This window comes from Bombyx mori, chromosome W, assembly GCF_030269925.1.
Source record: "Bombyx mori chromosome W, ASM3026992v2".
NCBI lineage: Eukaryota > Metazoa > Arthropoda > Insecta > Lepidoptera > Bombycidae > Bombyx > Bombyx mori.
The window spans coordinates 9,346,447-9,359,383 of record NC_085135.1 but is presented as its reverse complement, the minus strand read 5'-3'; the positions used below and the strand labels follow the sequence as shown (position 1 = coordinate 9,359,383).

Genomic DNA, 12,937 nt, shown 5'->3' with positions numbered 1-12,937 from the left:
TTACCTCAACTCTTATCTTGAAGGAGAGGCTGCCCACGTCATCAGCAATCTCGAAGTTAGTTCTGCCAATTATGATGAAGCCTGGCAACTTCTTTGCGAGAGATACAACAACGAAAAGCAATCATTTAAACTCGCTCTGTAACCTTCAGCCCGTGTCTCGCGATTCATCTAAAGATTTGAAATTTTTAATCGATCACATTTCGAAAAACTTACGGGCTCTGAACACCCTGGGCGAACCAACGGCGTCGTGGGATACGCTAGTAATACATCTGGTCACTTCAAAACTCGATAGTAGCACTAATTTTAAGTGGGAGGAGCACAGGAGCAATTTCAAGAGATCACCTTCTCTTAAAGATTTTTTTTGTTTCCTGAAAGCTCGAGCCGATATTTTGGAATCAATACAATTGAATAGGACAGAGCGTGCTTCAATTAATAAACGTCCGCTAAATTCCTTCGATTTGAGCAAAGGTCAACGGCCTCAAACAAGATCATTTGTGATTTCAGCTGGCCAATCCTCCTCCTCGTCGACTTCCATATGCGTCCTGTGCGGTGGTGATCATCGCTTATATGATTGTGCGACCTTCTTGGCAAAATCAATCGCTGACAGGACCGCCGAGGTGGTGAGGTTAAGACTATGTTTTAACTGCCTACGCAAGGGGCATTCAGTACAACAATGTAGGTTAGGTCCTTGTTACATTTGCAAATTATTTCACAACACCCTACTACATAGGAATAATTCTCAGGCTGCAAATATATCCAACGTTCAAGCACAAAGCTCGACAACCGAGGTGGGGTCTGAGGGTGAGCAGGCTACGTGCAATAGCGCTGTCAGTATGTCAGTGGGTTCCAAATCAAATGTACTTCTTTCAACGGCGATGGTCGAAATATACAATCCAAACACAAGACATCATGTCACGGCTCGTGCACTTCTAGACAGCGGCAGTCAGTCGTCCATTATTACAGAGAATTTAAAATCGAAATTACAGTTAAGTTCTTTACCGACTAAATTAAACATTGGAGGGATTGGTAATCAAAACACATGCTTGAAGTCGTTGAATCGTTGCAACATAGTGTTGGCCTCAAAGTGTAACTCACACTAGCTAGAAACCAGTTCTTGTCATTGGAGAGATGTTTGTCAAAAAACAGTGACCTTAAAAATTTATATTCGCAGTTTATACATGAATACTCTGTGCTAGGCCACTTGTCTGAGTCGGAGATATTGATTCCTCGGCAATCTTATTTTATACCTCACCACGCGGTACTGAAACCATCTAGCGAATCAACCAAGCTGCGCGTCGTATTTAATGGTAGTGCGAAGACAACATCTGGATTTTCCATAAACGATTTATTAATGGTTGGCCCAAATATACAAGATAAACTTTTTAACATTTTGCTTCGATTTCGTCAATACACCTACGTAATATCAGCTGATATAGAAAAGATGTACCGACAAGTACAAATACAAAACAATGACCGCGATTTGCAAATGATACTTTGGCGTGATACAAGTACGGAGGCACTGAGATCACTGCGGCTCAATACAGTTACCTATGGCCTTTCTAGTTCAAGTTCCTGAGCACACGTTGTCTGTGGCAGTTGGGCGAGGACTCTTGTGAACCTAAAATTAAAAATATTATTCAGAACGACTTCCTGGTGGACGACATGCTCACCGGAAGTGACAGTGAGACTGAGCTACATTATATTAAAAAAACCGTAGAGAGTACATTAGCAGCCGGCTGTGTCAATCTACGTAAGTACCGTTCCAATATACCATCTCTCTTGATCGAGCCGCAGTCTGTTCAACGTGAACTCATAATTAGTTCATCGTCACAGGTATGTGACGATGAATGTTGGGGTTGAATGTTGAATGTTGAATGTTGAATGTTGATGTTGGGGTTCCAACCTATCCCTAAGGTATTAGGGATAGGTTGGAACCCCAACGAAGATTACATTAGCTTTCCTAGCAATTACAAAATTACAAAAAATATTCCTACCAAAAGATCAATTTTATCAGATTCATGTAAAGTTTTCGATCCTCTTGGATTGCTGAGTTTATTCACAATTAAACCTAAAATCATACTGCAAAGACTTTGGCTGACTAAAATCGATTGGGATGAACCTGTTCCCGCCGACATAAGCAGAGCCTGGCAATCATTTCTTTGCAGCGTCTCTGAAATCCAACACTTGCGAATTCCTAGACATGTCTTATGTCCCGAGTCGATTAACATAGAGCTGCATTGCTTCTGCGATGCTTCGCAGTCTGCATACGCAGCATGCATTTATCTCAGATCTCACGACGCGCAAGGCAACGTGCGCGTACGCTTGTTATGTTCCAAAGCTCGAGTAGCTTCTGTGAATCCGATGACTATTCCAAGACTCGAGCTATGCGCGTGCGTCCTGGGCGCACAGTTGGTGAGTGCTGTGTGTCGCGCATTGCGATGCGCAATTTCCCACAAAATATTTTGGACTGACTCATCTATTGTGCTGACCTGGTTGAGTATGAGATGTGATAGACTGAAAACCTTTGTGGCAAACAAGGTAGGTACCATTTTGGAATCGACTGACATTTCTGAGTGGCGTCATGTGCCAACGTCGTGTAATCCTGCAGATTTAGCTTCACGTGGTTTGGATGTGTCTGCACCTCCTCAGATGGATCTTTGGTGGAACGGCCCAAAGTTCTTGAAAGAAAGCAAAAATGAGTGGCCAGCATTGTTTAACCACCGCCATCCCACTGATGATTTGCCGGAAATAAAGATTAATTTAGTGAACACATCTAAAAACATGATACAGACATTAATACATTTTGATAGGTATTCTAATTTGCGCATATTGCAAAGAGCTTGTGCATATATTTTAAGATTCGTTTTAAATTGCAGAAACAAACCCAATAAAAAGAATGGTATATTGCAGCCTGATGAGCTCATCAATTCATTTGAAACTTTAGTGAGATTAGCTCAGAAGGATAGTTTTAGTGCTGAACTAGCCACAATCGATAATAAAGGCGTGCTGAGTCCGAACAATTCTTTAATTTCCTTAAGCCCGTTTATTGATGATAAGGGTATATTACGTGTAGGTGGTCGTTTAAACTATTCTTGTCAGATTTACGACAAACGTCATCCTATGCTACTACATGCGAAGCATAAATTGACAAAACTATTGTTCCAGCAAGAACATTTACGTCTTCTGCACGCTGGCCCACAGTTACTACTGTCCACTGTCAGAGAGTTCGTCTGGCCCATAGCGGGCAGAGATCTGGCACGTGCTACTGTGAGACAATGCATTGTATGCAGGCGGGCAAGTGCTAAGATGCTTGCACCTATGATGGGCGCATTACCCAGTCAACGCGTTGATCCTGACTTCCCCTTTATAAGTGCTGGTATTGATTTTTGTGGACCTTTCTTAATAACTGATAGGAAGGGTAGAGGGTGTAAGATATCGAAATGTTATATGTGCGTTTTTGTCTGCCTCAGATACAAATGTTTGCATTTAGAAGCCGTAAGCGACCTCACCAAAGAGGCATTCATATTATCGTTGCGTCGTTTTATCTCTCGCCGAGGTAAGCCGAAGGAGATTTTCTGCGATAATGGCAGAAACTTCGTATCTGCATCCAAAGAGATTACAGAATTTGTGAACTCTCATGCTGATGGCGTCGGTGGATTCCTTTCTAGTGAAGGGATTGATTTTAAATTTCAACCGGCATATGCACCACACTTCGGGGGTCTATGGGAGGCGTCAGTCAAATCAGCCAAATTTCATTTGAAAAGAATTCTCGATAACACTCACTGCACATTTGAAGAATTAGCTACTTTGTTTAATCAAATCGAAACCATACTCAATAGCAGGCCTTTATGTCCCTTATCTTCCTCTCCTGATGACCTTGCTCCTCTGACTCCCGGACACTTCCTCATTGGAAGACCTTTGACGTCGTTGCCATCACCTAACTACATGCAACTTAGTACCTCTAGATTGAGCCGATACCAACACTTGGAGCAGATTCGTCAACATTTTTGGAATCGATGGCAGCTAGAGTACTTGAACGAATTACAGCAAAGACACAAATGGCGCGTACCAGCAAGATCAATCCAGAATGGTGACTTAGTTCTACTGAAGGACGAGAATATTCCACCGATGCAATGGCGGACGGGTCGAGTCATCAACCTATTTCCAGAAAAGGACAATATCGTGCGAGTAGCCGAAATCAAAACTTCAACTGGCGTTTATCGGCGTGGACTTCGATATCTTTGTCCTCTATTGGATACTGCAGAAGATTCTTCATTGGAAGCAAATGCTTCCAAGGCCCCGGAGGATGTTAAGGATCTCTAAATCCCCCTCCAAACAAGTTTTATTCTTGCCCACCACCGAGCTTCACTTCATCGAGCGATCGCGAACGCATGCATATACATCTTTAACGATTACATACTATACATTATCTACTACAATATTCAACTTCATTATTATTTGTTCTTCAGTTGTTTATCTTTAATAAACCTGTAAATACGAGCCAAATCGTTTCATTGAAAAGAACAAGACATCCAGCAAGGAACACCAACCATTATTATTATTATTATTGTTTAGTCCGCAAGTGAACCATGGTACAATGGTTCAAGTACCGACAGTCATAACGGTCTGTTAATGCCTTCAGGATGCTGTTAGGGCTGACTCGGACCCGGCCAATCAGGGATGTGCACCTTTTCCGCATGGTCGTAAAGAAACAGTCGACTCGTGCCTCGGCGAACATTCCCGACGCGCTACAGAACCGAGGCAGCCCCAACAACACCCTGAACGCATTGTTGTATTGGACGCGTAAGGCGCTGTACTGCTTTTGACTATAGAGCATCCACAGGCTGCACGTATAGAAGGACGTACAAAACGCTCTAAATAGAGTGATTTTGACATCCCGCGAACATCGAGCAAACCTGCGGGCAATCATATTAGCTCTTACAGACAGCGCCCTCCGCTCCCGCTCAATGTCTGCATCATCCCTCAGGTCAGAGGTTACAAAGTGTCCTAGGTATTTAAACTTGTCTACTCTGCGCAGTGGCGTACCATTTAGTTTGACGGAGGGAATGTTATCCAGACACCTGCCTCTGGCCTGAAACACCATACACTCACTCTTCTTTGTATTATACACCAGACCGTGACTTAGAGCATACCTTTCACATATGCCAAGCAGCTTAGACAGCCCACAGGCCGACGCACTCAGCAGCACCATGTCATCAGCATAACTGATATTGTTGAGACATATTTCATCAATATGGCAGCCGACATGAGTACTGCTGAGCTCCTCGATTAGAGCATTCACATACAGGTTGAAGAGCTTGGGCGAGGTCAACCCCCCTTGCCTCACCCCGCACTCCATCCCGTATGGCCTCGAATAGACACCCGACCATCGTACCACGTTCAGCTGGTTGGCGTACCAATATTTGAATATCTGTACTAGTTCTTTCGGCATTTTAGTATTATTCAGTTTTTGCCATAAGATGTCATAACAAACCAGGTCGAATGCCTTTGATAAATCGAGGAAACAGGCAAAAATTGGAGTTTTTCGATCAGTATAGTACTTGACAGTTTGCTTTAAACACAATACGGCTATTTCTGTAGACATTCCTGATTTAAAACCAAACTGGTTATCATGTATCTGAAGATATTTATCAAGTTGTATGTTAAGCAAACTGTCAAGCACTTTCGCTATGATAGTTGCTAACGAGATGGGTCTGTAATTGGTTTTATCACATATATCCCCGGTCCTATTCTTCACAATTGGCACTACCACAGTCTTCAACATCTCCTCAGGCAAGTAGGAGTGTCCTATACATAAATTGTAGAACATAACCAAGACTCGGGGCAAGTGTACACCGGCATACTTTAGGTGTTCTATGCTCAGCTCGTCATGACCCGGAGACTTACCCCGTGACATGGAGTTAATAACTTTTCTAACTTCGTTAGCCGTAAACCTAGCAGTAACTATCTGCCCCTGAGAATCACCTACACACCCTGACTGTGATGGTTCCAATGGCGAACTAACTGCAAAGTGTTCCCTAAACATATTCGTGATGCCATCGTGATCACTTATGCCACCGACGCTCACGGGCAGGCCTGGTTTACCATTAAGTTTAGTGGTAGATTTCCAGAAGCTGTGAAAATCATGCTTGGAGTGATGAGACGCGAGTATATCCATTCTTAACTGCTCGCTGTGGTTTTGACACCATTTCAGGCGTGATTTAAAAATTTTCCTACTCTCTTCCATTTCTTTCCAAACACGACCCGACCTCGGCTTACCATGCCATACCCATAGATTAAACTTACACCTCGCCTCCCCGTGAGCATCACTAACATATCGATTCCAGCCAATAACAGGTTTTTTACAATTAAATCTGCTACGGGAATGACTGTCGCTAGCCGCTTGACATAGTACGTCAACAATATCATGATACATTTTATCTAAAATGTGTCTGTGGTCAGAATTACTACAAACACAATCACAACAATCACTTAGAATGCCAGGAAAATCTATCTGTCTCAGTTTATCATGACATATCTTATGATAAAATTCAATTTGCTCAGGTTTTCTGTCCCCCCATCGCACGGTACTACACAATTGAGTAACATTATTAAATTTCGGTTTTATAGTGTTAAAATCACACTGTGCTACTACTGGAAAGTGGTCAGACCACAAGACATCATACAGTATATACGTATTGACAATGGTCTGCATAGCTGACTTCGTGACTACACAGTGGTCCAGCCAACGTCTGGACCCATTCGCCTCACTAATAAAACTATACGTGTCTGAATTTACACCTAATAGTTCAACGTCCGCACAAGTCCATCCTAATTCCGCACAGACACATGCCAACTCCCTGTAAAAAGGTTCATTACGATGGGCGTTAAAATCGCCGAGTATATACACTGATTCAATATTTTCGTTACTAATAATAGCGCTCATCAGGCTGAGGTAATCCATGAACTCCGTTAGGTTCACTGCGAGTCCGACAGAAGCACCCGCCGCCTGCGGACGTGCTCATCGACCACTCAATCGCCCGGCCATTGTTCGCCTGGTTTTATTGTTAGTCCGGCCTTTGTTCACCCGGCTTTTGTTCGTGGCACATCTGCCGACAAAGTGTGCTCCTGGAAGTGTTTGTTTTGTTTTGGTTTATTTTTGTTGTTTCCTTTTTTTTTGTTGTTCTTTCTTTTTCCTGCAGTAATTGTGCCGCATCGCCACCTGTGTTCAATCGAACCGCTAAGTACCGAGAAGTTGGGGCCTCGCCGCAAGGCGAGTGTGTTTAAGACCCGGGACAGCCCCACCTGGGTCAGACATCATGGAAGCTTTATTTACAGAATTCCTCCGACTTCGCCACCCAAAGCTCACTTCTGAGTTTCTGGCTTTCAAGGCCGATCACGCCGTGAGCCCTCTCGCGGATTCCGCCGTGCTCGTCGCTCCCGCGTCGTACACCGCAGCGTCCGCCATGCCTGCCGCTCCCGCGTCGCCTATACTAGTGGGTAAAACTGCTGCGTCGTCCGCCGTGGCCGCCGCTCCTCTGGCGCGATCATCCGCGGGTTCCGTAGGGTCCGACGGACGTCCTGCATCTGCCCGTAGGTTGCCTGCTCCCGAACCTGCTGCCTCCTCGTCCTCCGACTCTGACTCGGACATGGAGGTCGACCTCGCCCTCGCCTCATCGACGGATGGATTCACCCTGGTACAAAAGGGTAAGAAGCGCGCTGCGGAGTCCCGAGCTCCCGCGGCCGCTAAAATTAGTAAAGCCGCGAACGCGTCGCGCCCTCGCCCTCCGACTCCCGTCGCTCCCCCTGCCCGTGCCACACCGTCGCCGCGTCCAGTGGCACAAAATAAAACTCAGACCCCTCCCCCGGTAATCCTTCAAGAGAAAGCAGCTTGGGACCGAGTTTCCCTGGCCCTTCAGGCCAAAAAAATTAATTTTATCAGCGCCCGTAACCTCGCGAACGGGATTCAAATTAAGGTAACGACACCCGACGACCATAGGGCCCTCTCAAGCTACTAGTAGTAGTCGTCGTGGCCTAACGGATAAGACGTCCGGTGCATTCGTGTTGAGCGATGCACCGGTGTTCGAATCCCGCAGGCGGGTACCAATTTTTCAAATGAAATACGTACTCAACAAATGTTCACGATTGACTTCCACGGTGAAGGAATAACATCGTGTAATAAAAATGAAACCCGCAAAATTATAATTTGCGTAATTACTGGTGGTAGGACCTCTTGTGAGTCCGCGCGGGTGGGTACCACCACCCTGCCTATTTCTGCCGTGAAGCAGTAATGCGTTTCGGTTTGAAGGGTGGGGCAGCCGTCGTTACTATACTTGAGACCTTAGAACTTGTATCTCAAGGTGGGTGGCGCATTTACGTTGTGGATGTCTATGGGCTCAAGTAACCACTTAACATCAGGTGGGCTGTGAGCTCGTCCACCCATCTAAGCAATAAAAAAAAAAAAAAAAAAACCTCCGAAAGGAGCGTATAAGTTTCCACACTTATACGCTTCAGGAGGAGCGTGAACTTCGCGCGGTCATACGCGGCATCCCAAAGGAATTAGATGCCGATCTCGTCAAGGCCGACCTTCTAGAACAAGGTCTGCCGGTCAATTCCGTGCACCGCATGCACACAGGACGTGGGAGGGAGCCATACAATATGGTTCTCGTCGCTCTCCAGCCTACCCCCGAGGGCAAGCAAATTTTCAACGTACGAACAGTCTGTAGGCTTTCCGGAATAACCGTCGAAACCCCCCATAAAAAAGGCACTCCGAGCCAGTGCCATAACTGTCAGTTGTACGGGCACTCTTCCCGTAATTGCCACGCGCGCTCCCAATGCGTCAAGTGTTTGGGCGATCACGCCACGAGCCTTTGCACTCGCGATCAAAAAACCGCTACGGAACCGCCTAGCTGCGTCCTGTGCCGAACACAGGGTCATCCCGCGAATTACCGTGGTTGCCCCCGAGCCCCTAAAATAAATCGCAGCGTCGCCCGCCAAAACCGCCTCCGAGCTTTCGGCCCAGACATCAAAGCCACGGCACCCTCTGTGCCGAAGGCTAAGCCTGCTTTCGTGCCGGCGTCGGTGCCCAGCGTCTCGGCCTGGGCTAAACCGTTGCCGTACACGAACACGGCTACAACTCTCTCCCCCGCGACTCGTCCCACACCCGCGATACGTCCCTCCCCCGTGACTCGTCCCTCCCCCGCGACCTGCCCTCCGACCTCGTCCGGCAATCTCGCTCTAGCGATCGACTTTTTTCAGTCGATCAACTTTGATCGCGTTAATGCTTTGGGCGACGCCATTCGCGCCGCCTCCACCGCACAACACTTCATCGCCGTTGTGCAAGAATACGCTGACGTATACGCGTCGTTAAATACGTACGTCCTCCCCTCACTCCGCCGGTGATCAATGGCGTACATAAGTAGTTTTGTAGTCGTCGAGGCCTAACGGATAAGACGTCCGGTGCATTCGTGTTGAAGCGATGCACCGGTGTTCGAATCCCGCAGGCGGGTACCAATTTTTCTAATGAAATACGTACTCGACAAATGTTCACGATTGACTTCCACGGTGAAGGAATAACATCGTGTAATAAAAATCAAACCCGCAAAATTATAATTTGCGTAATTACTGGTGGTAGGACCTCTTGTGAGTCCGCGCGGGTGGGTACCACCACCCTGCCTATTTCTGCCGTGAAGCAGTAATGCGTTTCGGTTTGAAGGGTGGGGCAGCCGTTGTAACTACTTGAGACCTTAGAACTTGTATCTCAAGGTGGGTGGCGCATTTACGTTGTGGATGTCTATGGGCTCCAGTAACCACTTAACACCAGGTGGGCTGTGAGCTCGTCCACCCATCTAAGCAATAAAAAAAAAGTAGAATCAAGCCCCTATCCGTAACGATAGGATTTTTTAACGCTTACGGTCTCGCAAATCAACGTGATCAGGTTTGTGATTTTTTGCGTGACCATCAAATTGACATCTTTTTGGTGCAGGAGACCCTGCTTAAGCCCGCGCGCCGCGACCCTAAAATCGCGAACTACAACATGGTTAGGAACGACAGGCTCACTGCTCGTGGTGGTGGTACCGTCATTTACTATAGAAGAGCCCTGCATTGCGTCCCACTCGACCCCCCCGCGCTTTCTAACTTCGAAGCATCAGTATGCCGAATCTCACTGACTGGACACGCGCCGATCGTTATCGCGTCCGTTTATCTTCCACCGGATAAAATTGTTCTAAGTAGTGATATTGAGGCGCTGCACGGCATGGGAAGCTCTGTCATTCTGGCGGGTGACCTAAATTGTAAACACGTCAGGTGGAACTCTCACACCTCAACCCCTAATGGCAGGCGCCTCGACGCGTTAGTCGATGATCTCGCCTTCGATATCGTCGCTCCGCTGACCCCGACTCACTACCCGCTAAATATCGCGCATCGCCCGGATATACTCGACATAGCGTTATTAAAAAACGTAACTCTGCGCTTACATTCGATTGAAGTAGTTTCAGAGTTAGATTCAGACCATCGTCCCGCCATTATGAAGCTCGGTCGCGCTCCCGATTCCGTTCCCGTCACGAGGACTGTGGTGGATTGGCACACGCTGGACATCAGCCTGGCTGAATCTGATCCACCATCGCTTCCGTTTAGTCCGGACTCTATCCCGTCTCCTCAGGATACCGCTGAAGCCATAGACATCGTAACGTCACACATCACCTCGACATTAGATAGGTCATCGAAGCAAGTTGTAGCGGAGGACTTCCTTCACCGCTTCAAATTGCCCGACGATATTAGGGAACTCCTTAGAGCTAAGAACGCCTCGATCCGTGCTTACGATAGGTATCCTACCGCGGAAAATCGTATTCGAATGCGTGCCCTACAACGCGACGTAAAGTCTCGCATCACCGAAGTCCGAGATGCCAGATGGTCTGAATTCTTAGAAGGACTCGCGCCCTCTCAAAGGTCTTACTACCGCTTAGCTCGTACTCTCAAATCGGATACGGTAGTAACTATGCCCCCCCTCGTAGGCCCCTCAGGCCGACTCGCGGCGTTCGATGATGACGAAAAAGCAGAGCTGCTGGCCGATACATTGCAAGCCCAGTGCATGCCCAGCATTCAATCCGCGGATCCTGTTCATGTAGAATTAGTAGACAGTGAGGTAGAACCCAGAGCCTCCTTGCCACCCTTGGACGCGTTACCGCCCGTCACCTCAATGGAAGTTAAAGACCTGATAAAAGACCTACGTCCTCGCAAGGCTCCCGGTTCCGACGGTATATCTAACCGCGTTATTAAACTTTTACCCGTCCAACTCATCGTGATGTTGGCATCTATTTTCAATGCCGCTATGGCTAACTGTATCTTTCCCACGGTGTGGAAAGAAGCGGACGTTATCGGCATACACAAACCCGGTAAACCAAAAAATAATCCGACGAGCTACCGAGTTATCGCCCGATTAGCCTCCTCATGTCTCTAGGCAAACTGTATGAGCGTCTGCTCTACAAACGACTCAGAGACTTCGTCTCATCCAAGGGCATTCTCATCGATGAACAATTCGGATTCCGTGCAAATCACTCATGCGTACAACAGGTGCACCGCCTCACGGAGCACATTCTTGTGGGACTTAATCGACCAAAACCGTTATACACGGGAGCTCTCTTCTTCGACGTCGCAAAGCGTTCGACAAAGTCTGGCACAACGGTTTGATTTTCAAACTATTCAACATGGGCGTGCCGGATAGTCTCATGCTCATCATACGGGACTTCTTGTCGAACCGCTCTTTTCGATATCGAGTAGAAGGAACCCGCTCCTCCCCGCGACCACTCACGGCTGGAGTGCCGCAAGGCTCCGTTCTCTCACCGCTCCTATTTAGTTTATTTATTAATGATATTCCCCGGTCGCCGCCGACCCAGCTAGCCTTATTCGCTGACGACACAACCGTTTACTACTCAAGTAGAAACAAGTCCCTAATCGCGAGTAAACTCCAGAGCGCAGCGTTAGCCCTCGGACAGTGGTTCCGAAAATGGCGCATAGACATCAACCCGGCGAAAAGCACAGCAGTGTTATTTCAAAGGGGAAACCCACCGCTTATTTCCTCCCGCATTAGGAGGAGAAATATCACTCCCCCGATCACCCTCTTCGGCCAACCTATACCCTGGGTCAGGAAGGTTAAGTACCTGGGAGTCACCCTGGATGCATCCATGACATTCCGCCCACACATAAAAACAGTCCGCGACCGTGCCGCATTCATTCTCGGCAGACTCTATCCCATGATCTGTAAGCGGAGTAAAATGTCCCTTCGGAACAAGGTGACACTTTATAAAACTTGCATAAGGCCCATCATGACTTACGCGAGTGTGGTGTTCGCTCACGCGGCCCGCACACACATAGACACCCTCCAAACCCTACAATCCCGCTTTTGCAGGTTAGCCGTCGGGGCTCCGTGGTTCGTGAGGAACGTTGACCTACACGACGACCTGGGCCTTGAATCAATCCAGAAATACATGAAGTCAGCGTCGGAACGGTACTTCGATAAGGCTATGCGTCATGTTAATCGCCTTATTGTTGCCGCCGCTGACTACTCACCGAATCCTGATCATGCAGGAGCCAGTCACGGTCGACGCCCTAGACACGTCCTTACGGATCCATCAGATCCAATAACCTTTGCATTAGACGCCTTCAGCTCTAATACTAGGAGCAGGCTTAGGGACCCCAGTAACCGTACTCGTCGAACTCGACAAAGAGGTCGACGTGCAACCTAGCCCATGCATCAGCCCGCTGAGTTTCTCGCCGGATCTTCTCAGCGGGTCGCGATTCCGATCCGGTAGTAGATTCATTCGCGAAGCAATTGCTCTTGAGTTGTTAGGTCTCCTTCGGAGGCGCTCGGGCAGCTGTTAGCAAATCCCACCCCTCCTGGCTGAGCCTTTGCTCGCCCACCTGTCCTGGTGAAACTGGA

At 47.5% G+C, this 12,937-nt stretch overlaps 1 protein-coding gene across 1 annotated transcript; it reads left to right on the top strand.

Annotated features, from left to right (window-relative positions):
- Positions 1–243: 243 nt before the first annotated feature.
- On the top strand, positions 244–4,323 carry LOC134201750 (uncharacterized). The gene is made up of 2 exons (XM_062676999.1): positions 244–620; positions 3,166–4,323. The coding sequence occupies exon 2, from the start codon at positions 3,307–3,309 to the stop codon at positions 4,321–4,323; it is 1,017 nt and encodes a 338-aa protein (XP_062532983.1). The 5' UTR covers positions 244–620; positions 3,166–3,306.
- Positions 4,324–12,937: the final 8,614 nt, after the last annotated feature.